Source organism: Sebastes fasciatus, chromosome 1 (genome assembly GCF_043250625.1).
Source record: "Sebastes fasciatus isolate fSebFas1 chromosome 1, fSebFas1.pri, whole genome shotgun sequence".
NCBI classification, from domain to species: Eukaryota; Metazoa; Chordata; class Actinopteri; order Perciformes; family Sebastidae; genus Sebastes; species Sebastes fasciatus.
The window spans coordinates 39413787-39440642 of record NC_133795.1 but is presented as its reverse complement, the minus strand read 5'-3'; the positions used below and the strand labels follow the sequence as shown (position 1 = coordinate 39440642).

Sequence of the window (26856 nt, the reverse complement as noted above, 5' to 3'; positions counted from 1 at the left end):
TGATTAGGGGCCACAAAATGTTTGTAACCGGCCCTGCACCGTCTAAACAGACTGCATTTAGTCATGTTTTTCTTTCATCTTTGCTCGCCTTCACAGCATTCTTTAGGTTAAGTTAAGTGGAGATGTACACTATGTCACCTTGCATTGCATTAGTCCATGACTTTTGGTTCATTCAATAAATCATTAGGATACACAGTCCTTCCAGAGTGGGCTCAAAATCCTCTGGAATGGTAAAGGGGGGCTGTGGATCTGTAATGTGGATCTATTTTGAAGTCATTAATATGAAGAACAAGGCTCGAGGACCCCCTGGGAAGCACATATCTATTATTACCTATTATTATGGGACATGTGCCTGCTATTACACTGAAGAACTGTGCGTTCTCTAGCCGGCGCTAGGATCCAGAGGAATGACCCCTCTCTCTCTCTCTCTCTCTCTCTCTCTCTCTCACTATCTCTCTCTCTCTCTCTCTCTCTCTCTCCAACTCTCTCTCTCTCAGTACTGTTTTAAAGTCTCTGCCAGACTTGGGGGCTCACACGTTATTTCCTGGACGGACGGACGGAGGAATGGAAAGCTTCCAGCTCCACCTCTCCATCACCGACACCAACACCGACTCTTCCCTCTCTGTGAGCCCGACCAGCGCTGCTGCCTCCACCGCCTCCACCACCGCCGCCGCAGCAGCTGCAGGAGCGACGACGCGCTGCTAGTCTCCTCCACTAAACCCTTAATAGAACCACCGCCAGCATCCGAGTGTGTTATGCTCATATCCGGGGATATCATCATCGTGGGGATTTGGGGACGGAAAGACTCTTCACTGGACCTCTGAACATCTCCCTCTCCTCTCCGCCCTCCATCCATCCATCCATCCACCTGCCGCTCCACCGTGCGCCCGGTCAGTCTCCGTCTCCGTCTGCGCCGCTGCTGCTTTTTACGCAGCGAAGGCGTCGCTGATTTTGGCCGCAAAAAAGAGAAGGGAGAAACTCAACAGTTGTTGTTTGTGTGCATGTCGACGTGCACATCACTACCATGTGGAGGCTACTGCGATCGTGTTGTTGCTGCTGGTGGATTTTCTCTCTCGTCCTGCCTGCCTTCCATCTCCTCTGGGCCGACTGTCATCCTGGTAAGTTTCATCCGCCTCCAAGTCAAACCAAGAGGCTGCTTGTGCTGTTGCTCGTGAAGGAATGTGGTGATCATTGTGGCATTGTGGCATTGGATGAAGCAGCGTCTCTGAGAGGCTGATGGAATAAAGTCATTGAATATCCTCTATAGGGTCACTGGTATGGGGACATTTGGTGCCTTTTTTTGGCCTGACGCGCAAAAAAGGCAGTTAGTGGAATGATTTGTATGCAGCCTGAGTGACCTGTCTGAACCTCCTCATATCCATCTCTTATATCCAACTCTACCATCATAGGAGCCTCTGCTTGCTTCACTCCAATGGATGGAACTCTCCAGTTCTACCTTCTCCAATTCTCTCCCCCCCTTTTTAACCATTTAAATAGCAATCAAACTGGAGAAAAATGATTAGTCGAGAGACCATTAAAGCAGCAGTGGGCAGGCAGGGTAGGTTGGTAGATGGGTCAGAGCTATGGGTAGATAAAAAAAAAAACCCGAGTAAGATGTGATGCCTTGTCAGCCCGGCGGCGCACGAACGCCAAAGCCGTTATCTCACCGCCTGAAGCAAGACAGCAGGGCTGTGAAGCCGCTTCACACACACACTCTCTCTCTCGCAGGCACACACAACCCCACAAAATTGCAGTTGAGGCTTAAATCTGTGCTGAGTGAGAGAGCTAGACCTCATGTCTGTGTTTGGGATTGTCAAGAAGACCCCCTCAGAGGAGCTCCACAAATAAGATCCGACTCTAGATGCCCATGTGTCTGTGGAACATGTTGCGTTTAATGCTTTCTTTCTGTAATTGGGCTAATCTCCAGCTTGTTATGTAATAAACTATTTCCCACATTAATTTTTTTCCTCCGAAGGGGAACTCCTCTGCTTTCATTAGCTAAATCAAAAGACTCCTGAGGCCCCCCGGACCCCCCCCCCTCCCCCAGTTTGTGAGGTCCCAAAGCCTCGGAGCCAATAGCTGAAGAGGAACAACACCTTTTTTTATTTCCTGTTGCTTTTTTTACTCTCAGACAGCAAGGAGGACAAATGTGTTGTGTCAAATTGGAAAATAAATCCAACAAATCAGATTTGACCTTGACCATATACACGATCCAAGAACATGTCTTTTTTCTCAGGCTGTCCGACGCTATACGAGAGCTTTATGTGTTGGATTCTGGAGTTACCCAGCCAGCCCCTTAAAATAGATTCATATTATACATATGTGGTCATATTTTACAAAGAAAGTCCCCCTGTAAGCATCTTCGTTGTCCGTATCTATACTGTTGGATAGTATTTACTAGAGGTTGCACGATATGGAAAAAAATCCCAATATTTCTAACCTCTATATGTATATCACGGGGCATCATTTTAGGCGATGAATATTGGTGCTTTCAGAAGGTAAAATGAGAGAATGATGCATTTGAGGTTTGTTTCACTCAGTCGGAGCAGACGGATGAGCTCACACATGGAATTCAGCTTGTGAAACCACTTAAATGACAATTTATGTAACCCCTTTACATTATGACACTGTCCGAATGTGGTGGTGTGTCATGTCCTCTCCGTCGGAGTCATTAATATTTTGCATTGTGGATTCTTATTGGCCGCCCCAAACCCCCCAGCAATCCAATGAGCCGTCTATAGATATGACACGTTATACCACGGAGCCGGTTAGTCGGACTGTGTTAGCCCATTTCTCATTCGCCCGGATTAGCTCTTATGTCTTATGAGTCTTGAGAGATGTCACAAAACACACACACACACACGATGAGAGAGAGTCAAAGAGCAAAAGATAACGCTGCCCTGTTGACCAGTGAACACAGTCATTGCTTTAACAAATCCATCCCAACATGCATATCTATGTATATATCTATATATATAGATATATACTATCAGGACAGATGGACTCGTTGGACATATAGCTGCTTTTGTGTCGTGCCCCTTCATCCCCTCTATTTTTTTATATTGCATTCCATCTGATCACAGATCTGGAGTGAAATAAAGTGAGTGGAGTGAGAAGCTGAGAAGTAAGAGAGGGAGCCGCTGCTGCTCTGAGAGCTGGATGGTAGTGATGGATAGAAAGAGGCACAGATAGACGGATGGAAAGAAAAGCTTCTCCCACAGGTTGAGAATTCATTTATTTGTGGCGGTGGTGGTTTGATGAAAACATGAGGATCGTTTTTGTTCTGCAGTTGTTTTTTTACAGATATTAAAGATGAATTAAACCAAATGGATTAATAAATTATTTTTAGTAAAGATGCAGTAGGTGTTAATTAAGAACCAGCTCACTAAGCAGGTAAAACAGTCAGTGAGTTTATCGAAAGGGAAACGTGACATGTCAAACAGATACGTGTGATGATTTGATCAACTTTGAAAAACATGTTAAAATATTCATTAATGCTGTACAGATTAAAACAAAATAGGAAAAAATAAAATACTTGCTGTGAGAGGAAATAGGAAAGGGTGGGCTGGGACTTCTTGCCCCAACAATCCTAATGGACGATGTTAAAATCAGCTCTCTTCGTCTCTTTATAGATAACAAATCAATACAAAAATCTAAAAAAATATATTTTTGCAAATTTATTTGAATGGAATACAAGCTAAAGAAATAGGGACATAGTAAAAGGACACATGGACAGATGTTCAGCTGCCAGTTTGTGATGCTTTAGCGACATGACAGATTTCTGGGCAAGTGGACACACCAAAGGGCAGAATCCACAGCTCAGGACGTGGAACATTGATAATCTCTCTCTGTCTCTACCTGACCTCTCCGCTTTCACTCCTCTCTCTCTCTGTCTCTGTCTCTGTCCCCTCTCGGCTCCACCGCATGTTGTCGTGATACCGGCTCGGAGCGAGCCCGAGGTGGCCGGTTCATGTTAACGGCCGGGCAGATGATGTAGAAACAGAGATGAGTGTGCCTCTCTCTCCTGCTGGGTATCATCATCCGCGGGCTCTCGGAGCCGCTCTCCTTACCTCCACAGCCCCGCTCATCTTTTTTCTATTAATAAGGCTCTCATCCAGGAGATTGGTTTGGAAAAAAAAAAAAGCACAGGGAAAAAGGCAAGGATCGGCTTTCCATAAAAAAACATGTCACCCATGGGCAACATGCAAATGTGGATGACTTTGGTGGCTGATGATGTATAAACGGCTATAAAAAAAAGCAGCATCCGAAGAATTAATTTCTCTGTTTTACTGGACCCACTTTATTGTCGAGTGAAGATAACAGTGGGAGAGGCCGTGAAAAGATGCCCTGTTTGTGTAAATATTCTCAGTTGTGTCATGTTGAAAGATGTGAAAATACATCGGAATACATTCATATACCATGTGGATTCATTTTGCAGTCTTCCTTGAATCGTAAAAAACTGTGTATTGTTTTTTTTGTTTTCCTCAAAAGGAAACAAACCAGTGGGGTGCAGTTTTTCAGCCTGTTTCCAATACAAACCAGCATGTGTCAGGAAATTGTGACAGAAAAAAAAACAGATAATCACATTAAAATTGAGAAAAAAAATGAAATTGAAAATTTAGATTTCTAAATGAGATCACATAACGTTACATTCAGGATGCAGGATAAAAAACATCTTAAGCTGGAGATTGCTGAGATGGCGGTGTGTGATGCGGGTTGTCAGACCTGGTTGACAGAATGTCTGCAGTACAAAGAGCAGTGATGAAGAGAGAAGTGGTTATAGAGGCTCTTGTTCAGTACTGTTAAAGTACAGTGTGTCTGTTAAAGCACAGCTCTCATTTGCCTCATGTCTCTTGAGATCAAGGCTTGTAGCATTTTAAATGGCATCCTAGGATATTTAAAAAAAAATCGAACTTTGTCTGGTTTGTTCATTTGACCAACCTGAGTGAAAATATGGTAAAGAGTCTCCCTCCCTTTCACACATACATACCATACAGTACGTGTTGAATAAAGCCGAAGGAAATGCAAATAGAAGCCGTCTGAGAGAGATGCCAGCGATTTATCTCACTTCATGTATACATATATGCGGTTTTTGTATATCTTCCTGCTGATTCAGAAAGCGTATATAGCCTACAGCTCATTGTCGAAGCAGCTCCTTGTGATTTCCTCAGCAGGTTGGGTGGTGGGGGGGGCTATGACGTCATCTCCAACCTGTAGTGTTGGGGACCGGGTTGGTGGGTAAGCGCTTTATCCTCTGAGCTTTCCAAGAGTCGAGTGCGTTGTTTACTCTGGAGTCCACCTTAATAATGTCATACCTCGCTATGATTCAGCCGAGCGCCGTTAGAAATACAGGGAAGGAAGGCTGCGCTGCCGCTGTCGTGTGTCTGCACGAGTGACCTGACTGCTGCCATCACGCCCCCAGTCGCCCACATAATGGCCGGTTTGCAGCCACGCAAACATCTGTTTTTTTCTTTTGGAGGGGTGGGGGGGGTGACAGGATATGGAAAGCACTGAACATCACCGCGGGGCGTCCGCTAGCTGACACAGAGCATCACTTTTCCTTTTTCCCCGTCTGCGGCGTGCGGTGTCAGCGTCGAGGCATCACGCCCCTGTCACTGCGCTGCACTTCAGCCCTGGGTTAACCAAACAACACACAAGAGAGAGAAGGAGAAAGAAAGAAAGAAAGAAAGCAAAAGGGAAGGAGACAGGGGGGAGACAGGGACAGAAAAGAGACGTCTGGACTTCAATCTGTCTCTCCGCTGTGTAAAATGAACGGGCCCTGTCGCTCCTGGCTAGGAGGCAAAACAGAACAGTCATTGTAATCTCACAACAAGCGCCGGAGCTAGTAACATCTTTTCACCCCCACAAACCCACAACACCTCCTTCCATCTATCTCTGTCTCTTTCCTCCCCACCCTTTTTTTAAATGTCTGTGCATAGGTGCACCTTTTTCTGCTTCTTTTTTAAAATCCGTCAACAAATAATAAGACAAGTGGGTTTGTTAACCGTTCTAAGCAGGCCTCCCGTGTCACAAACCTTTTTTTTTTCTCCGAGCCTTTTGTGTCGCGGCGATATGGGGAGAAGGTTGACATTTAGGGGAAGGGATTGGATATGCTTCGTGGCCCTCGGTTGCCAACATTATCATCATCATCATCTCGGTGCTCACCGAGCTATTATCTGGCCTCCGCTGTGGCCTGAAAAGGGCTTGCACGTCGGCTCGCGGGTCACTTTATCAGTCAGCGAGGGGCCTGTCAACACCATCCAGGCTTTCCTTAATAGATTGATTAAAAGATACGGTGTCATGTTTGTGTTTGTGTGTGTGTGTGTGTGTGTGTGTGTGTGTGAGGAGGGGTAGCGTCAGGCAGTTATCCATGTAGGATGCTGCTTTGGTAGCTGTCACCTTGTCATTAGGACGGAGCTGCCTGAGAGAGAGAGAGAGAGAGAGAGAGAGAGAGAGAGAGAGAGAGAGAGGATCAGGAACCAGATAAATGGAGAAAAAAAAGAAAACATCCCTTCTATCGGGCTATTGATTTTCAGCGGGGAAATGATGCTGTTTTGTTGCACAAAAGAGGGAAACTAAAGATAAATAGGTCTGATAATGATAACAATAGTAATGATGATATTAAGTGCAGAGGCGCTAATGATATCTCGGAAAATACGATGAGCCGGAGCCGAGCGCGGAGCGGCATCGGCATCGGCCTTATTTTGTTTTTCGATCAGCGTTTCTGCTCGGCTGAGCGTGCCTGTTAGGTTTTTAATCTGTTTCTTACATAAATTCATGTGCTCCTCCTGCAGCCTCCACGAGCTGCAGAGGCTTGGAAAAAAAAGAGGGAGAACAGTGGGAGAGATGTAGCTGTCTGGCCTTCTTCCTCTTTGCCGGGCTCCGTTTCTCTCCGACTTAATGGGCTGCTGAAAATAAGGCGCACTCTTCAACCACCACCAGGCTTTCACTTATCTCTCTGCCTCCATTGTTCCACTTCATTGTTTTAATCAAGTCCACCGCCGGATTATTTGGAGAAGAGGTGTTCCCCTATCATTTTCTGGAAGGTGCCTCCCAAATTTTTGCTCAGTCAGGCCTGTGACAACATCGAACCCCCTACCCCCCTCTCGCCTGCACTTTTCTCACCCTGTTCATTTGTTAAGTCTTGTTTGCTTCCGGCAGGGGTTTGGCGTCGGCTGCCATATGTTCTGCTTCCCTCTCTGCCATTACCACCATCACCATGCTTCTGAAGCAGAGCATTTCATTCATACAGTACGTCTCACTAATGCTCTCAGAGAAAGCCTCGATCCAACATCAAACATACTTTGAAGTAGTCTATCTCCACTATAGCTCCAGTTGCATTGTCTTTAAAGAGAAAACAGCAGCAGAACACACTACTCTGCTTGTGTGATGGTTTCATACCCATCAGTGAGTGAGTGGCACTTTTCTCTCAGCTAGGCAACAAGGGGCTGGATATCAAACCCCAATGTTGCGTTTTTTCACCCAAGGAAATGTGTTCATAATAGGGCTGTCAATCGAGTAAAATATGTAATCGCGATTAATTCATCGCACATTTTGTTATCTGTTCAAAATGTACCTTAAAAGGGAGATTTGTCAAGTATTTAATACTCTTATCAACATGGGAGTGGACAAATATGCTGCTTTATGCAAATATATGTATATATTTATAATTGTAAATCAATTAACAACACAAAACAAAGACAAATATTGTCTAGAAAACAGGTACTGCATTTAGCTAAAAAATTATGCTCAAATCATAACATGGCAAACTGCAGCCCAACAGCCCAATATTCACTCTCCTTTTAGCTCTAGTTTGGGTCTCCACCAACTTGTGACAAAAATATCTGTCTGTTTTAGAAATCCATTTTAATTTCCCAATTTCCACGTTTCCCATTTTATTTATTTTTCTGAATTCTGTGTTTTACGATTTAACTACATTTTGTCAGAGGAAAGACTCTTATCATGTGGTAGATGAATAAAATGACAACAATTCAATCAGAACTTTTTCAAAAAACAATGAATATCAATGAATTTGTTGTATGTATGATTTTTTTATGAAAGAGAGTGCTTCAATACAGTTATAAAAGAAGACATCCTTTTATGAAATAAGATAAGATTTAGCTATGTGTCAAATTCCTCCTTTTTTTGGATTTGTCATCTCAGAGGGCATCTTTGTATATTTGTGACATCACAAATGGACAGAAATCCAAACGGCTTGTTTCAAACACACTATTTCTGAATACGGGCTGTGTGTATTCCTCCGTATATTGAATGTTTTGATAGTTAAACAGTATTTATAAAGCACTTAAACCTGCTTTATAATATAAAAGACATGAAAATCTCACTTTTAACAATATGGGACCTTTAATATTTTATTTTATATACATTTTAGTATCAGGACGTTCTGGCTGAGAACAGCTGTCTGCTGCTGCTATAGGGCTGGAGGGGTTGAGAGTCAAGTATTCAGGCTGCAAAACCAAGTCAAACAGCTAAAAGAGGCTAAAAGCTGTAGAGGTGAGGGACACCGCAGAGTTGGGAGATAATTCTGGTTTTATCACCACAAGCCCCCTTTTAAATAACATAGTCATTTGATCCATTGTTTTTATTCAAAAAGCTGTATTTGTCAAAGTAAAGTATCAAAAACAGTCTCGGTTTGGTATTGATGGCAAAACTCGAGTACCATATTAGCACTAGTATAAAAAACAACAACCCAGGCGTTACCCAGCCCTACAGGCAACAACAGCTACAGAGTAAACGATTAGAATGTACTTCTTCTGGCAAAAAGAAGCCTGTATACTTCTTTTTTGTCTCCATTCCCTCTTGGTAAACCAATAAATGCTGCAAGACACCCTGGCAGGCTGGTTGCGTGCCGACAGAACACAACACAGAGAGAGGGGAAAAAAACAAAGAGAAGAGAGGAAGACATAGAGACAGCACGAGATGCTGATGAGAGTGGAGAGGTGTATGCAGCCAAGCCCCTTTTTTTTTCCATTTTGCTAAGCGGGATGCCAGGGGAGCTTCTGTGTCACTGTGCGGGGCTGTTCTGTGTTAAAAGGAGCTTAGACTGACAGGCTGTCGACCGGCATGGAGGCTGAGGAGCCTAACTGACGGCGACACCGAACAAACACCAGGGAGGTGAGACGAGGAGGAGATGAGATGGGAAAACAAACGGACACAACAAAAGCCAAAGAGAGAGTTTGCACTCCGCCTACCCCTCCTCCACTAGATTGAAACTTGTGATGCCGCAAGTCGTTTTTGGAAGCTAAGATGCAATTTGACGGGATATTCCTGACGGAGAGGCGGCTGACGGTTGCCAGGTGGTGGTTCTTTATGGCCACGGGCCCTCACCCATCCCTCACCCCCCCCATACCGCCGCCACATTGGCACATGTCAGGACTTTCAGACACTTTGTGTTCTTTTGTCAGGCTCGATAGGTGGCCATTCACTCCGGAGCTGTGACAGCTCTCCGATACACCGGTTGAAAGGTGTAGATGGGTGTTCCTGCCATTTCCCAGAACGTTTTCTCATTTTGAATGTTGAAATGCACTTCACTCGACTTCCATCAGTCATCCACTGCTGACAGCGGAATGGCAGGCAGCTGCTTTCTCCCTGAGAAAGGTGAAAGAAATGTCACCATCTTATACTATGATATTTGATGTGTCAGTTAGACAACAGGCCTCATGTTTTACTGAACAGTTTAGTAAGCTTTACTCTCACTTCTTACCTCTCTTCTTTCTTCTTTTTCTCTGCTGTTTATTTCCTTTTTACCCTCCACTGTTCGGTATCTTCCCACATTGTTTAATTTTTTTCTTTTTTTTCTTCTCTTTAGAAAAAACCTTAACATTTGTTTATTTCATTTTGTCATCCCTCCTTCTCTCCCTTTGTGTCATTTTTTAAAAATTATTTTCATAGCTTTTTTCCACTTTCTTCCCACCCTTCCAACAATTTTCTTTAGTTCTACCCTTTTCTGATCTTTCCTTTTTTCTTTCACTCTTTTTCATCTTCTCTTCCTGCCCTCCTTTCTGTTCCTTGTTTCCCCATTTATCTCTTATTTTAGTATTTATATGCATATACAGTATTGTTTTTATATTGTAATTTTAATCTCTTTACCCATAATTGGTACTCTGTTGTTTTTCATTCTGCCCATATTTTCTTTTCATCTATCCTGTCCTCCCCTTTCTTTCTTTCTTTCTTTCTTTCTTTCTTTCTTTCTTTCTTTCTTTCTTTCTTTCTTCATTCAGCAGTATTTGGTTCTTGTTGCCGGCCCTCCTGGGTTTCTCTCCTCTCCGGTCACATTAACATGCCTCTCTTCTGAACACAGCCCAAACTAATGGCCATAAAGCTAAAAGTTAAATCCCATTTTTCACTAGAACGGAAGAACGTATTCACACACACACACACACACACACACACACACACACACGCACGCGCACACTTATTTTACAGTTATTAAGTGCTCACAAAGAAGCATTTGCAGTAAAAGTCATTAATGACTCAGGCAATAAAAATGATGACTCAGGATGAATCTCAAAGTCGGCATCGAGATGCAAAGTGTTGGAGACACATAAGGACACCTTTTAAAACGTCCTCCTTAGCTGTTAATGAGGGAATAAATATGATATAATCATTTTATGAAGATAAACGGCCACCGTTGGCTTAGACACAGAGACTGAGAGGGAAAACCAAACTCTGGCTATTTACAGCCTGCATCTTATTATCTTATTATCTTCCCATCAGTGATAATCGTCTTTTACTCGCTGGGTTAATTGCTGAGATCTGGCTGCTGGAACAGAGTGCCGTAAAAACAGCACCACAAGCAACCAGATGTTCACACAAGTTGTAAACAAATACAGCAATGTTAAACCTGAACACCAGTTTACCGATCATGAGGGAGTACGATGCACTAATTTGCGTTGTCAAGGAACTTGCTCAAGTGACGAAGGAGTGAAGAAGAAGCAGCAAACTAGTTCTCTAAATAATACAAGCTCGGTCAGATACAAAGTGGCCATATTTCACAAATGAGAACAAGTTGTTAGGTGGCTGTGTATTTTGATGTGCTCCAGTGTTCCCCCTGCTCTTCGTCTCTCCTCTGCTGTGTTCAGAGCGCAGCTATCGGTGTGTCAGTTTGACCGAGGGCAGCGCCACAGAGCAACACACAGAGAGGACAGGATAAAGTCTACACTTCAGCAGCGTTTATTCAAAATACGGCAACGCGGCACCTCCCCTCAGGGTTAAGCGGAGGTGTGGGTGTGTTAATTTGGGCCTTGGAACATAACTGCTGTGAAACAATCAGAAAATAACGTTACATTTCTCTGATTCACTGATTTGTTCTCACTAACGCCGCTCCCTCTCTTCATTCACTCTGTAGCTCGCGCCACCATTGCTGCTGTGTGTGGTTTACAAACACCAACCAACAAATTTAACATACCTTTAACATTTACCATTATCTAAAATGTTCACTTGTGGACACAGCAGCTGCTCTTCAGTGGAAGTAATAAACTGCGGGCTCGCTTTAAGTGCAATACTAAATTACTCTTGAGTCGAAACAATGACTTGCTATCGTCTATCTGATGTTTACAGCCAACCGTTTGGGTGATACATTTAACATTTGTCTTAGTTTTGCTTCCGGTGAAATTGTTTAGGTAACCTGGGTAAACTTGGTGTTCAAATGTTCTCACAAACCAAAACCTAGTTGTTTTTTTAATGATTTGTTCCCCCCCTTCAGGGTTTGTAGAGAGTTAGGTCTGTGGGTAGAAAGGTAGAAAAAGAAGAATGTTTTTTTGCTTCCATAGCTCAGCCGTGGCCTTCAGTGTGTTTACTCTAGATTATCACCAAGCATTAATTCACAAGGCTTGTTTCAGCAATCAGACTAGTGTTGGAAATGTTCATCCATCAACTCTTTCCCTTATTGTCAACACCCCCCCCCCTTCAAATATCACAAATCAAAAGTCAATGCCTGCACTCCAATCTCATGGCTGCCCATGATTTGTACCTTGATCAAATATTTACAAAGGGAGCACAGCACCTTCTTTTCCGCTCCGGTTTTTCTTGTGTTGTGCCCGGTTCCATCCAGCCACTCAGCTGGTGATCAGTTGTAAGTGTAAGTGCATTTTTGCGAGCTGGAAGGTTGGGTGGAAAATGTGTACAATGTGTCACATGTTCTGGTCCTGCCCGAACCTCAACCTCAATACATTTTGGTCCGAGATCTTCAACACACTTAACGCAGCATATAATATTACTGTTATCCTCAGCCCTCTCTTGGCTTGGTTCGGAGTGCCCCTTCAGCCCAATATTTCTAAATACATGCAACATGTTCTCGCCTTTACCACCTTGTTGGCAAGGCGACTTATTCTGTTTAAATGGAAACATGTTCTACCTCAGACTCACAATAGGTGGGTGGAAGATATGTTACTGTCCATAGGTTTGGAGAAACTTAGATTTTGGCTGTGATGACTGAGCCTCCTTATTTGTTTTGTTGAATTTTTTTTTTTTTACTACTTTATTTTTTATTTTATTTATGTTTTTTGTGTGTATGTGAATGTTGTATGTGTTTTATTATTTCATGTGTCTAGTGTGTTTCTAAATTTGGTGTCATTGCTGCCTTAAGTCTTGTAACTATTAGTGTTATATTAGTTAATTCCTTTAATGTCAGGGGTGGGAGGGAAAAATGGATGAAAAATAGAAGACTACTTATTTGCTCTGTAATTTATATGTCTTGCAATGTTCTTTAAATAAAAAAAGAAAAGAAAATGTGTACAAGTGCAATTTCATCTTTATTACATAAAACTAAACTTTCAATGTTCAAATACAAATTACTTTACAAATACATATTTTCTACGAAAGTAATTTTCTAATGACCTTTAATCATCGTTTCAGAAGTGCAGATTTAGAAAGTTGATTTAACACAAAAAACATGTAATGTGTATTTAATAATATGTATATACAGTATGATAATATGTGTATATAATAATATATACAGTATATACACTGCATTAATTCAATTTTGAGGATAGCTGGTTTGCAAATATAAAACCAAAAATCACATAAAATAAATGTACATACATATTCATGTAAATATAAATAAAATACAAAGCATATGTTTTAAAAAGTTAAAAGACAAGAGCTGCAATATATCAAAAAAGTGCAGGTGAATTCAAACATGGGCTGTTCACAGGTCTCAAGTTTTCTGAGGCTACTTTTGATTGAGCTTGGCGAGCACTTTTCCTCTACTTCCAGCCTTTCTCCCTAAGCTGTGCTATAAACACATCCTGTATCTGTGTCAGTGTTGGGCCAGGGCTGGTTTCAAGCCTGGATATCCACTCCGTTCCTCCAGTGTAGGCAGTTGGAATAAAAGCAGTGAATAAAGAAGAGAGAAAGAGAGAAAATCACTACATGCCAAGAAGTGTTGTGTCACACGCTGAGCGCGGAACAGTGCAGAGGAGCCCTCCTCATTAAATTCTTGCAGTGGCGTTGGTTTTTCCACTTTAATGCTTGGGAGACACTGGTTTCCTCCTTAGAGAGAGATAGGCACTTGGGGGCCACCAAGACGAGAGCATAGTCCAATTTGTCTTAGTTCCAGGGGGAGGTGGTTTAAACAGCAAATGCCCTCTCCTCTTTCTTCATCTCTAGTGACCTCTCCTTCTCTCTATCTCACATCTCTGTTGTGCTTTAAGCTCCTTTGCTCTTCGGTGCTCTATCCTCCTTCCGACTGTCTGATTTGACTTTGTGTATTGCGTTTGTCTCTTAATCTCCAAGCCAATTCTTCCACTGACCCAATGTGAGATAAGGGTGGTGGAAGATTATATCACATTACAACTTTTTTTAGGTCCTTTGTCTTGCCAGAAATTAGCATGGAACCATTTGACAACTGGTGACTCACTGTATGAGATGACAGGATGTGTTATGTGAGATTATCGAATTAAAGGTCCCATATCGTGCTCATTGTCAGGATCATACTTGAATTTTGTGTTTCTACTAGAATATGTTTACATGCTGTTATGTTAAAAAAAAACTTTATTTTCCTCTTACTGTCTGCCTGAATATACCTGTATTTACCCTCTGTCTGAAACACTCCATTTTAGTGCATTTCAACGGAATTACAACGGAATCGTGTTGCTAGGCAACAGTTTGGGTCCATGTTTACTTCCTGTCAGCTGATGTTCTTTACATACAATACAGCAGGAAATTAACTGGGACACATTTAGAATGTTGACGTTTAAAACTGTGTAATGGTCAAAATATTTATATTTGTGACATCATAAATGAACAGAAATCTTAACGGCACAATTTCTGAATACAGGCTGTGTGTGTATTTCTCCGAATATTGAGCGTTTTGATAGTTTGACAGTATTTATAAAGCACTTAAACCTGCTTTATAATATAAAAGACATGAATATCTCACTTTTTACAATATGGGACCTTTAATACATTTGATCCGGTTGGGAATATCAATGTGTGTACCAAATTCCGTGGCGATTCATAGTATAGTTGTCAAGACATTTCACTCTGAGCTAAACATGTCGACCTCATGGCGGTGCTAAATGGGAAGTCAGGGGCGTGTCAAAGTCTTTAGGATACATTATCTGGGAATCATCAACGTACAAAAATGTTGTGCTTGTGAGATATTTCAATGAATAATTGAAAGTTTGACCCTACTGTTGGCACAAGATGAAAGTCATTAGGGTTCTTTCTCTATGGAACCTGAATACGTGTCGATATCAAATTTCATGGCAATCCATGGAGCAGTGGTTGAGATATTTTAGTTAGACCAGACGAACCAACAAACCAACACACCTGTAAATGTAAATGTAATGTACAATGTCTTCATTGTCATCCCGAGAGCCACACCGCTAGCCTGATAAAAACTGTGCTGTTCAACAACGACCTCGACATGCAACATCTCCTTTGACACAAAGAAATGGACGAGCTTTTTGCAAAGAGAAGTGAGAGAGTGAGTCCTGTCAGTGACATGAATGTGCCACGGTTGTGCAAGTTCTAATAGCAACTTTGACTTACCTATAATGCAGTCACACTTCAGTTATCAAGGACTTCTTACTTCCTCTATAATCACTTCCACCTGTCCTTCCACCTGATACATACGGACAGAAACAGTAGACCCTGATGGGTGACCCAGCAACTTGTGGATTAAAAATCAATCATAGAGTTCAGGTTATGTTAATTGACACAAAAGTATTGCTCTGAGCAATTTTAGAATATGACGTGGTTTACTGTAACAAAGCACTTTTTTACAAATTGTCAGTGACTGCTGCCACTGAACAATCAGCTAAGAAGATGTATTGTATTGTTAAATCAAATTAACTGGTTTGTGCAAGACAATTAATCTTTCAGTCTGACTGTGATTTGATTCTTGCAGATAAATGATCTAATGCGACAATCAGAAATTTAGTAGTCGATTCCAATACTAGTCCACAACTCTCAATACCTAATTTGATACCACGGTTAAAAAACAAAACATCCCAAGTAGTTCAACATGCACTCCTTTATTACCACTTGCATACTGTTTTTTGCAAATTTCTATTAGTCCCTGATAATGTAATGGTACCAGTGGCAGCTGGTGACTCAAAAAATTGTTGAGGACAGGAAGAAAACCAGCCCACATGGCGTCATGTTATTTTTTTTAGTAATTTCTCTTATTTTGCACTATACAACTCCATGTACGAGCTCAGTGCTGCTTGATGTGCTTGATGTGCTTGATGTACAACTGTTATTGTCGCCTTAATACATCCATGACTGTTACAGAGCTTCGTTTTGCTACTGCTCGATAAAAAAGGGAAAACTTTTGACTCTCATTGAAATCACCACCGGACAACGTGATGTCAATCCTATATTTTTCTGGTTGTTGATTGGTAACAACCCAAGGGAGGATGACCTCGCTTGGAGGGTCACATTTTATGTATTTTTTACCAATTACAGGTTAGCATGAAAAAAATGAAATCATTAAATTCATAGAAGAGGTCCCGCCTCAAGGGAGGACGGCAGGACCCCATCCTCCATTGCCCCCCTTACTCTTTTTTAATATTTTGATCTCGCTCTTGCCTCTCAAAAGTAGAGGAGGAGCAACCTCCTCTACATTTGGGTTACATTTACATGACATTACATTTATAGTACACACATTTCTGTTATTTATTTACCCTTTATTATTGACAATATGTCAGTATTTGAGTGCCTTAGCTGTTAAAGTAAGAATTATGGCCAATGATTTTATGCATTTTCTTGGTTTTCCCCGTGGTACTGTCTCACCAAAAACAAAAAGTGCCACTCTATTCCTTTTTGATCCCACCACTGGGTGGCACCAACATCAGAAATGTTAGAAACATAATTGCTTTAAGCAACTGATATTTTGATATTACAGTGATTGATTCAATCACTTAGAGTTTACGTGTAATTGTTTGATATCATTGTAAATTAACATTTTATTTGACTGTTTGTCAGACTACATTTCAGGAGATCACTTTGGGCTTTATAGCCTGAGCTTAAGATGGGCATTTGTTAGTATTGTTGACATTGTAAAGGTTAAATGATCGACTGATTAAAATAATCAATAGACAGTTAAGTAACCAGTAATTGAAGAGAGATATTCTCTCATCTTATTTGTCAGGAGAACTTGTTAGGTTGGTGATGAATGGAGAGTTTACCTGGCTGTCGTCTCCATCGCTCTCAGCAGGACTGAGGCCCGTCTTGCCCTCTGTGAGTGCATGGCTGCTAGATTTGAGATTCCCTGAGCAGGCCACTCAGTGTTTGGCTCCCCGTGCCAGATGTTCAACAGATGGAGTTCACTAATATCACCCCTGGGTGCACAGGGATTCCACTCAAGCTTTCTTAGCCTCTGTCACTCTTTGCTCTGAGTGTAGCTTACCTTCTATTTTGAGGTCTTCTTAAAAAAAAAATATATCCTTCTCTTTAACTTCCCTCTCCATCTTCGCCTCTCCTCCGTTTCGAGACGTTTGTGGAGACTGGAGTGAGGACAGAGAGGGAGAGAGGTTTTCAGCGCTGGATTGGGTGAAGCCTTTCCCCATTCCTCATTGCTAGACAAGCACCCGTGTTCCACCTGAAACGCCTTTGGATTTACGCCGCGAACTGCAGCCATCTTTCTTCTGTTAATCACCCCGGGCTGGGCGCTCCGGCTCGCCACGTCCCCAAGCCGATGGATGACCCGCAGGGGAAATCGAATGGAAACCAGCCAAGCCTGACGCTCCTGAAGTACTTTCTAGGTACCACACTGAGAGAGAGAGAGAGAGAGAGAATAGGACAGCAAAGTAATTCAGTGTGTGTGTGTAACAGAAGCCATAAACAGCTTTTGCTGCTAATAAATAATTCTTATTTGTTGCAGATATTTCTTTAATATGGAGTTTGTTTGTCAACATTTTTGAATAATTTGGCTCTACACAGTAGGCTGTGCCGTCTCTCAGTTCTGTTTTCATTCAGAGCTGCGATCAACATTTGGTTTCATTTGAAGCAATTCATTGTTTAGTCTATGAAATCCCCAAAAAACAATGATAAATACCACATTTACCAGAGGCCAACAGGATGTCTGCAATTAGCTAACAGGGTTTGACCAGTAAAGTAATTTAAAGTTGCAGTAGGTAGTATATTTTTGGCATCATTGGGCAAAAATTCTATAATAACCTTTCAGCATATTGAAATTCGAGTGTTCTGAGAGAAAACTAGACTTGGCTATTTGAAGAACTGCAGTTTTGGCACTTCCGCGTTGGCTTTATTTCTCAGCGCCGGAGGTTGCCGCTTGGCGAAATCTGACAAACGTCACGGTGATGTCACTTGAGTCAGCATCGGTTGGGGCTGGAGACTACAAGTTTTCTTTCAACCGTCCATCGCGTGTCTGTTTTATAGGAGTGCGATGTTAAAATGGCGAGTACTTTTTGTAAAACTAGATGTTGACTCAGGGTCCCTCCACAGTTGCTATTGTATTTTAGTGGTGCATATTCAGAAAGTTGGAAAAAGTAACTTGCGTGTGATTAATTTACTACAAACCAACTGACAGACACTGAATCTAGGGCATTCAGGAGAAAGGGGGACCCCTGGGGGTCTGGGGCCCTGAGGCAGTTTCTCGCCTTGCCTGATTAGTAATCCATCCTTTTGTTCCACTCGTCGGTTTGCCAGTAATTCAAGAAAACCAGAGACCCCGAAAACCAATCGTGCAACGATGTAGAATTATTCAGCCATCACTGACAGGAACAGTAAAATGGACGTGTAACCTGGACTAGTGTGTTGGTGCAGCTGACATCATTACGGGCCCTCTCTTCACCGCCAAGTGCTAATGAACAGTGTCTTGGACAAGGAATTATCTGTTGGAGCCATTTGGGTTTGTCTCCACAACAGGCCATTACCGTTCATGTTTGGCTTTTTTTTAGCTTTCTGGATACTTACTCATTATTTGAATGAGAGACAGGAAGAGAGAGTTCTCCTAACCGCCTGTTAGCATGGGGATTTGCTGTGATCCTGAGAGAGAAGTGGAAATGAACTGATGTCTGTACATGTAAATAGTTTGGGGTGAAAAAATAAAGGTATTAGGTTAAGTACGTATCATTATGTGTTATTGGTGATCTGAAAACCAGTGCCATTTTTCTTTCCCCAACATTAGACAATGTTTATTCTAGCTGAAATTCGTACCTTGCTGGAGCAATATAGAAGTATACCTAAAGGAACAGTGTGGAACATTTAGGGGCATCTATTGGCAGAAATGGAATATGATATATTAATTATGTATGTAATCACCTGCAAATAAGAATTGTGTTTTCGTTACCTCAGAATGAGCCGTTTATATCTACATAGGGAGCGGCTCCTCTTCACGGAATCCGCCATGTTTCTACGGCAGCCCAGAACGACTTGGGCCGGAGTCGATGACGTTACTCGCTCCCGTCGCCGCCGCCCTCTCTCTCTCTTGCTTCATCACTCACTTCCCTCGTTCACACACATTCTAAGAACTGACTTTGACCTAAGCCTCTTTATTCCCTGCGGAACATAGGCCACCGACAACCCCTCGCCACTTTCTCCTGTCTTGTGCTGCCCTTGCAGGTTCTTGCCAGGTGTGTCCGCTCTGTTTCATTTCGGCTTCACCATCCCTCCGCCAGCTGTTACGTGGTCACCCTCTTTTTCTTTTCCCTTGGGGGGGTTCCAGGTTAGAGCTTGCCTGGTGATGCTTTTGGGAGGCTTCCTGAGCGTGTGATCAATCCAAGTCCATTTCCTCCGCCTGATCTGGGTATCATTGGGTTCCTGTCTTGTTACTTCCCATAGTCTGATGTTGCTGATGGTGTTTGACCAGAATATGCGTATAGGATCTGTCTTAGGCATCTGTTGATAAAGGACTGGATGTTTTTGTTGTTCGCCATGTTTCTGAGCCATACAAGAGACAGTCTGGTGAGACCTCTGGTGAAACCAAGATGGAGAACCAAAATGCAGAACTCAAGGCTTCAAAACCGTAGTCCACAAACCAATGGGTGACGTCACGGTGACTACGTCCACTTCTTATACACAGTCTATGATATGACAGAGCAAAACATTTTCAGATGTCAAATGATATCAGTCAACATATTAGGACTTGTGCTATGGTATTAAGTTACTCGTTAAAGGGGGGAATCTAGACATTAACCCCAAAAAATAAGCAGTATCGATATACATATTCATGTTTCCTGGATAGGAAACACTGCTGACCAAAAAAAAGACAGCTGTAGAATCAAATAGCAGCTTGCTACAGTTTCACCCTCTGAACCTTGGAGTAGTTGTCACATATTTAGCTATAAGAAAACCCTGATGGGGATCGAGCATTGGCTCAGCCCTGGTTTGAATCCTAACTGTCCCTTTCCCAAACCTCATTTGCAACAGATTATGTGAATAATAATCGACAAGTTGCAACCAGAACTGAAATTTGTATGTTCTTTCCTCCATTCTCTGGCTCTTTGGTTTAGGAGTGATGGAGTTTGGTAAATCAGCATCATTAGCATGTGCTGCTTTGAAATTGCAGCCGCATTGACTCATCAGTGTCCGAATGCTCATTTAATCAGTGACCTAATCAGAGCCTGTGTTCCAATTCACTGTACTATGATTTACTCACTAAGAGGAGTCTTAGAGACATCTCTGAATAGGAGCAAGCGGATTGATGGATGGATGGATGGATGGATGGATGGATGGATGGATGGAAGGAAGGAAAACCCTGTAGGAATGGCGGCATTAATCAGCATGAGGCTCATTACATAATTCATACTTTCTGAATTACTACCGCTACATACCACAATGTTAGGATGGTAGAAGGAGCAGCTGTGAGACTCGGCAGTATTTTGGTGCTGATATTAATTAACCTAATCCAAGAAAAGACTGCTGAATGCTGCTTCGACATGAGATAAACACAATATTACACAGTCACTCTGAGTCATTGTTATCTGCATCTCAAAATATCTACATTCATATGCTGGTAGTTTACACAATATGTAGAATATTTCTTTAACGGTCTGATACTTAGACCCGACATGAGACTCTGTTGCGGTGGTTGCGTTAGACTTTCTCATTTGTCCGTCATTTTGTCTCTTTCTTGAACGTTAAGCACACAACCTACACTCGAGTTTCCTATTAGGAGACATCCCCTTTTGGTGGATTTGTGGTACGTACTGCTCGTCACTGTATAGAGTGCACTGATTTGAAAGGGAAAGTAGAAAAGCTGCTGATATATAAGATGCATTGGAAAACCAAATCCATCCATCCATCCATCCATCTGCAACCGCTTATCCCGTTAGGGGTCGCGGGGGGGCTGGAGCCGATCCCAGCCGACATTGGGCGAAGGCAGGGTACACCCTGGACAGGTCGCCAGTCCATCGCAGGGACACATAGAGACAGACAACCATTCACGCTCACATTCACACCTACGGGCAATTTAGAGTCCACAATTAACCTAACCTGCATGTCTTTGAACTGTGGGAGGAAACCGGAGTACCCGGAGAAAACCCACACTAACACGGGGAAAACCAAATCAGTCAGGAATAAGGCTGCATTCATTCGACCCCAATTCTGTTTGAAATTAATCAAAACTCAAATCTCATTGGAGACTGGCCTAACCCTCACCCAGTGTATCACTAACAAAGTGATTATGGTTGCACTAGGGGTGTCACGAGAACCGATACTTTGGTACCAAGTCGATGCTAAAATTCAAAATATGTGACGGGACTCGTTTTTCAACAGTACTGCAGGTACCGTAGTTACCGTCAGGGCTGGAGACCAGCGGCTTCCCAACGTCCCGTTAACGGTAAAAAATGTGTTTGGGACACAGTAAACTAATATTGACGTGTCCAGGGTACGCAGACTATTTTTCCCTGATGATGCTACATTGTGAACAACAAATCTGTGTTGAAATCAGCAGGAGGAGAGCTAGTTAATGTTGGGATCAACATGGGAGGTGCCTTTGATATACTTTATGACGCGTTCAGGGTCCGTAAAAATGAATATTGGGCGAGGGTAAATTGTAACGTTATCATGGTGTGTTTAAATGTAATCTTGTAAAATGTAGTTTTTGGTGAGAAACTTGAATCAATCCAGTTGTTTGAAGGAGATGTTTTAACAGCAATGTAAATTAGAGAATAGAGAGGGAATTAGGACCTGTCTAACTTCTTAACAAAAACTAGATTAGATTACATTAGATTAGATTTCCTTTATTGTCATTGTACAGCTACAACGAAATTGAGTTGGCAACTCCCAATCACATACCCGATGCATTAAACGACAGTTTTATAAATATAGGGTACTATATAAGTGGCAGCTATAAGGTTAGTGACCAGTGTTGTATCTGTAAACTGTCTTAAAGGGCAGTAAAAGTAGACAATCTAAAGCAATGATAATAATAAGACAATGATTATAAAAAATATTAAATGTATAAAAACATATAGTCAGTCTGCATGTGCAATATCATGAAGCAAATAATGCAGTTCAAGGTGCAATTGCAGTCAAAGGTTAAAGTGCATGGTAAAATAAAGTGCATCATAAAATAAAGTGCATCTAGTCCATGTATGGAAGGGGGGGGGGGGCTTCCATAGCTGCCATAACTCCATGACTGGGGGGGTACCAAGGGAGTGGATGTTGAAGTACATGGGATTTATTTTTTTACTATTGTTTTTTACAGTGGTATCAAATTTGTATCAAGAATCGTGGAATTTCACTGGTATATCGACTACTACATTTCTGGTATTGTGACATCCCCAAGTTGCACTATATCGGAGAACACACCTTTTACTCAGTACACTTGAACACGCCTGACACTCGCTTTCATATCTGTACCAAAAACACCAAGCCTTACTATCAGTATTTTCCGTTTAATCTCCCACCGACATCACGTCTCTTTTCAGTTTTGCCCTCCTCCTCACCCTCTGTGAGGTCGTGTGTCTTGTCGCGCTGTTTAGTTTGCTCTGCCCTCATGCCTGTGGCCCCTGTTTTGGGTTCTGGCCAGTGAAAAAAAGCCTCTCAGGCAGTGTCACTCCAAAGACCACTGCTGTTTCATGATGTTGACAGGCGCTGGGCGAGCCAACCAAAAAGCAAAATCTAATTACCATTAAACCAGGGAGCCACGCTTTAGCCAGCGACATCATTCCCAGGCCTATTAGCCAAAATTAGCACACACATTAAAAGCACACACGCATTTCGCCTCGCTCGCGGGCTCTTCACAGTCACACATCTCTCTGTCCTTGCCACAAGCCCCCTTTTTCACACTCCTCCTCACTTTGATTCAACTTTCAGGAGGTGAAAATCGAAATCTTTGGTGCAGGGAGTGCATGCTGTCTCATCTAGATGGGGTTTTCTTACATCCTTTTTTGGTAACTCGGCCTGAATCACACGTTGAATCCAATAGCACTGTTGGAAGTGATACACAGTTTGTCCATTATGATGTGTGTCGGGCTTTGATCCCACCTTGTTTTGAGCTGTATGGTAGGTGGGTGAGGACGATGCATTACATGTTCTACTCGGATGAGACCGCAGAATAAAGGCAGGGATAGCACACACACACACACACACGCAGGCGTTTTGGGTTGCAGGCTAAGTGTTTTAAGCTGCACTGCAGATGGCCGGTAACACAATATCATCATGTTTCCTCTTGCCACTCGTGCTGGCAGCTCAGTGATAAAACAAGACTTTGAACTTTGCAGCACGGAGACCAGACCACAGTGTTATCACAAGGGGAAGACGACGCACAGCTCCACTCTGCAGGGAAAGTACCAGTAGAGAAATATGTCTAAGAGTGTTTCACAGTTCATAAATTTGGCATAACCTGCCTCCTTTTGAAATGTTGGTGTAATATGTCATGAAGTCCATATCCATTCCAACAATGACCTTTCGGCTGGCTGGTGGTTTTAGTATGTATTCCATAGACTGACATAACAGTGTTACGTTTCAAAACATCAGCAGTCGGAGAGGAAACGTTGGTACCTGGGCCACTGTTGGGTGCCCATTATAAATTAATCTGCCAAATATTTTATTATCAATTAATTAAAAATATAATGTATATATTGTCAGGAAATAAAAAAATAAAAAAGTGAGATTTGACTTATTTAAACAGTTCAAAACTCCAAAGTATTCGTTTGACAATTAGACTAGACGAAAACCAAAAGCAAAGTGAACAAAACTCGGAGGAGCAGCTTGTCACTAAAATGAGCTAAAATAGCTCTAAAATAGCGCTGGTCAGCCCTTTTTAAGCGAGCCTGAGCCAAAGTTGTTGTTAGTTTCGGAGCTAACCTCTTTCGCTTTCATCAGCAGGTGGCAAACAAGACACAGGAACTTGGCTCAGGTCTTGAGGAGTTGTAGCATTTATTCACCGACAGTCTGCACACACTGCACTGCTACACTCACCACTGTAATGTTACTGATAACCTCATCACGCACACACTCTCTCTCTCTTGACCGCAAACTGACACTCGCTAACATTAAGCACACAACCTACGCACTGACTTGTTCCTTAAAGGAGTTTGCTACTTGTGTAACACATTCTGGCATAGAAACATCTCTGGCAGTTGAACAAGTGCTACCAACATGTGAAAATGTCGGACAGACAGACTGACAGAGATTGCCTAGAAACTGTATTGGAGTCATTGACTGTACAAAAATGCAAATGGCACTCAGTATGGTCTAATTTGACAACGTGCGTGACAATTGTAAATGCATCACCTTTTTTATCATCACACTCTCACTGAATGATGCATTGTGATAAATGGCAAACATCAATAGAAAACACTGTACATGGAAAAAATGGATTACATGCTCTTTCATTAGCTGGGACCATTTCCCAACCCCTTTTATGCTTATAAAATCCTTAAAACTCCTTTGGATGAAGTCAGAAACGTCATCCAGCTGAAACAAACACTGTTTTTCCATATTTAATAAGCACCTAAAGCACTTTTATTCTAAGGCAGCACCACTGTATACCACATGGAGACGAGTCAAAGAGGGAACGAGTGGGTGGGTGGGGTTCACCATCCGTCATCTCCTCGGTTGCCATGGCTGCCAAAAGTTATTATCCTCTGTTAAACTCCCCTCATCCATCCACTCCTCCGCCAAGCAGAGAAAGTCATTGTTCCTAGGTGCAGTGATAATTGTTGGAATGATAACAGTGAAATAAACAGCTTCTATGTTCTCAATGAGACCCGTTTCTGAACTGCAGATACGCGGCATCGAGGTTGATCCCGTCAGTGCGTCATCCTGTTCCACACACCTAACCAGTCACCAGCAGAAGACATGCAAACTTACACCCAATAAACTGTAACTCTCAGAGGATGAATGCATTCTTTGTGAAGTCAGGGTGGTTATTGTAGGGGCCAATGACTCAATTTCAAATATGCACTATAAGGATGGAACCAAACACAAATACATGATTTGGATATGAGCAGATAATGCACTTTAAACAGAACCAAATTTGTGCTGTAATATTTATTTATGTATCTTTTGACTGTTCCCCCAGACAGAAGTATTTACACACATTCTGCTGGAATCTGCTAGGGATGTCATGATACCAGAAATCTGGTAGTCGATACCAATACCAGTGAATTTCCACGATTCTCGATACCAAATTCGATACCACGGTAAAAAAAAAAAGAAAAAATCCCATGTAATGTGTACATGTGTCTATATACAGTATATTTCCCCAGATTGCAAGCAGTAGTTTCAATTCACTGACATGGTAGTATAGGCTACCAGAGGTGGGACCAAGTCATTGTTTTGCAAGTCGCAAGTCTGTGACTCAAGTCCGAAGTCAAATCCCAACTCTGGTCTCGAGTTCTAAACAAGCCATAAGCGCTCTTCACCAAATGTAACGTCATTTGAACAGAAGAGTGACTGGATCCAACTGGTGCTCAGTAACGTAACGTTGGTTCTTCATGGTTTTCTCCTGAAACCTGATTGGATGCTGTTGGATTGGTTCAAACTAAGTGGATCGGGGGAATTCAGTGTAAGATAATCAAATGAAAGTCCCAATAACATTCACCGGAAATAAAGAGTCCAGAGTTCAATACAAAAAACGAAAACACACCACTTTTCAGAGATTTAGCAATAAACAACAAAAGATGGAAATTCAGTTCATACAGTTCAGTTCAGTTTATTTCCCCAGTTTATTTCAGTGAATCCTCTTCTCGAACATAAAGGATCTCTGCATCTCCGGATCTCGCTGCTGCATGGCGCTGTTGTGTGTTAGTGTGTGTCAAACTCCGACACAGAGAGCAGAGGACAGAAGCAGCCGCATTAATTTCAGACCCTGCCAGCAAAGTACGGTACCGTCGGTACTGTAGAAAACGAGTACCGTCACGTTTTTAGAATTTTGGCATCGACTTGGTACCGAAGTATCGGTTCTCGTGACATCCCTAGAATCTGCACAACTCTCACTCTTGACTCGCACTTCACTTGCATCCTGACAAATGAAAAAATTCACCGTAAATTCTCAAACCAATGATTTGCTGTGGACAGTCAGGTTAGGATCAGATTACTGTTTGCTCAGAGAAATACTGTTATAAATGGAACTTTTGACAACACTGTGACCCTCTGTCCTGCACCTTTTTTACTTGACTTTCTTTAGGAAGCCTACAGTCATGTTATTCATGACATTTGGATTTCCTTTTTCGCGCCTCTTATTTAGAGGATTTACGTTCCTGGATTTTGCCCCAATGTAGTGTAGTATATATATACACACAAACTGCAGGAGAAATTCCAAGGCTCAGATTTTAGGCATTGATAGACCCACTGCCTTTTTTTTGCAGTTTATATCTATGTTTCCCTAATCCTGAGCTACCCCCTTGCGTAAGCCATCTGGAGCAGTCGACATGCTTATCAACTGAAACACACAAATGTCATCTTTAAGCCGTTTGTGACTTAATCTGTATTTTTATGAGTCTTTGTTGAAACGCTCATCCGTTCTGATTATTGTTGGCTTTAAAACCTGTGACACATAGGGGTCCAACTCTTCATTAATGGGGTTCATTCGAAACAGTGTTTTTTTTATTTATGTCACATACGTGTCCGTGAAATCATCTATTTGATCGTGGACGGGATGGATTTGAGCTCCTATCGCAGACGGCTGTTGCAGCAAATCAAAGGCGTGACGTTCTCCGCACTCCAGACTCCAGACTCCCCGCTCAGCCAGCGAGCGAGGCTGAACGCCTTATCAGGTTTGACCCAACCTCGGCCCGCCGCAGCCGCCTGCCTGGGCAGCCTGGTGCTACTGAGCCTTTGGAGGCACTTTGAAAGGGCTCTCTCTGATGTGGGACTGAAGCTAGTCTGAGCTGTTGACGACGGAGCCGACTGGCGACTGCTGATACTCGCTTTCCCCTCGCATGAAAAGACCTTCACTCTAAGTGAGGTGAG

At 42.4% G+C, this 26856-nt stretch overlaps 1 protein-coding gene across 3 annotated transcripts in view; it reads left to right on the top strand.

Moving 5' to 3' along the window:
• Window positions 1–897: 897 nt before the first annotated feature.
• Window positions 898–26856, top strand: part of LOC141775169 (receptor-type tyrosine-protein phosphatase gamma-like) — a 457885-nt gene continuing 431926 nt past the window's right edge. For all 3 annotated transcript variants that reach the window (XM_074648278.1, XM_074648289.1, XM_074648268.1), the window contains exon 1: window positions 898–1118. In XM_074648278.1, the coding sequence (XP_074504379.1) occupies window positions 1025–1118 (94 nt within the window). In that variant the 5' untranslated portion in view covers window positions 898–1024. The remainder of the gene's footprint in view (window positions 1119–26856) is intronic.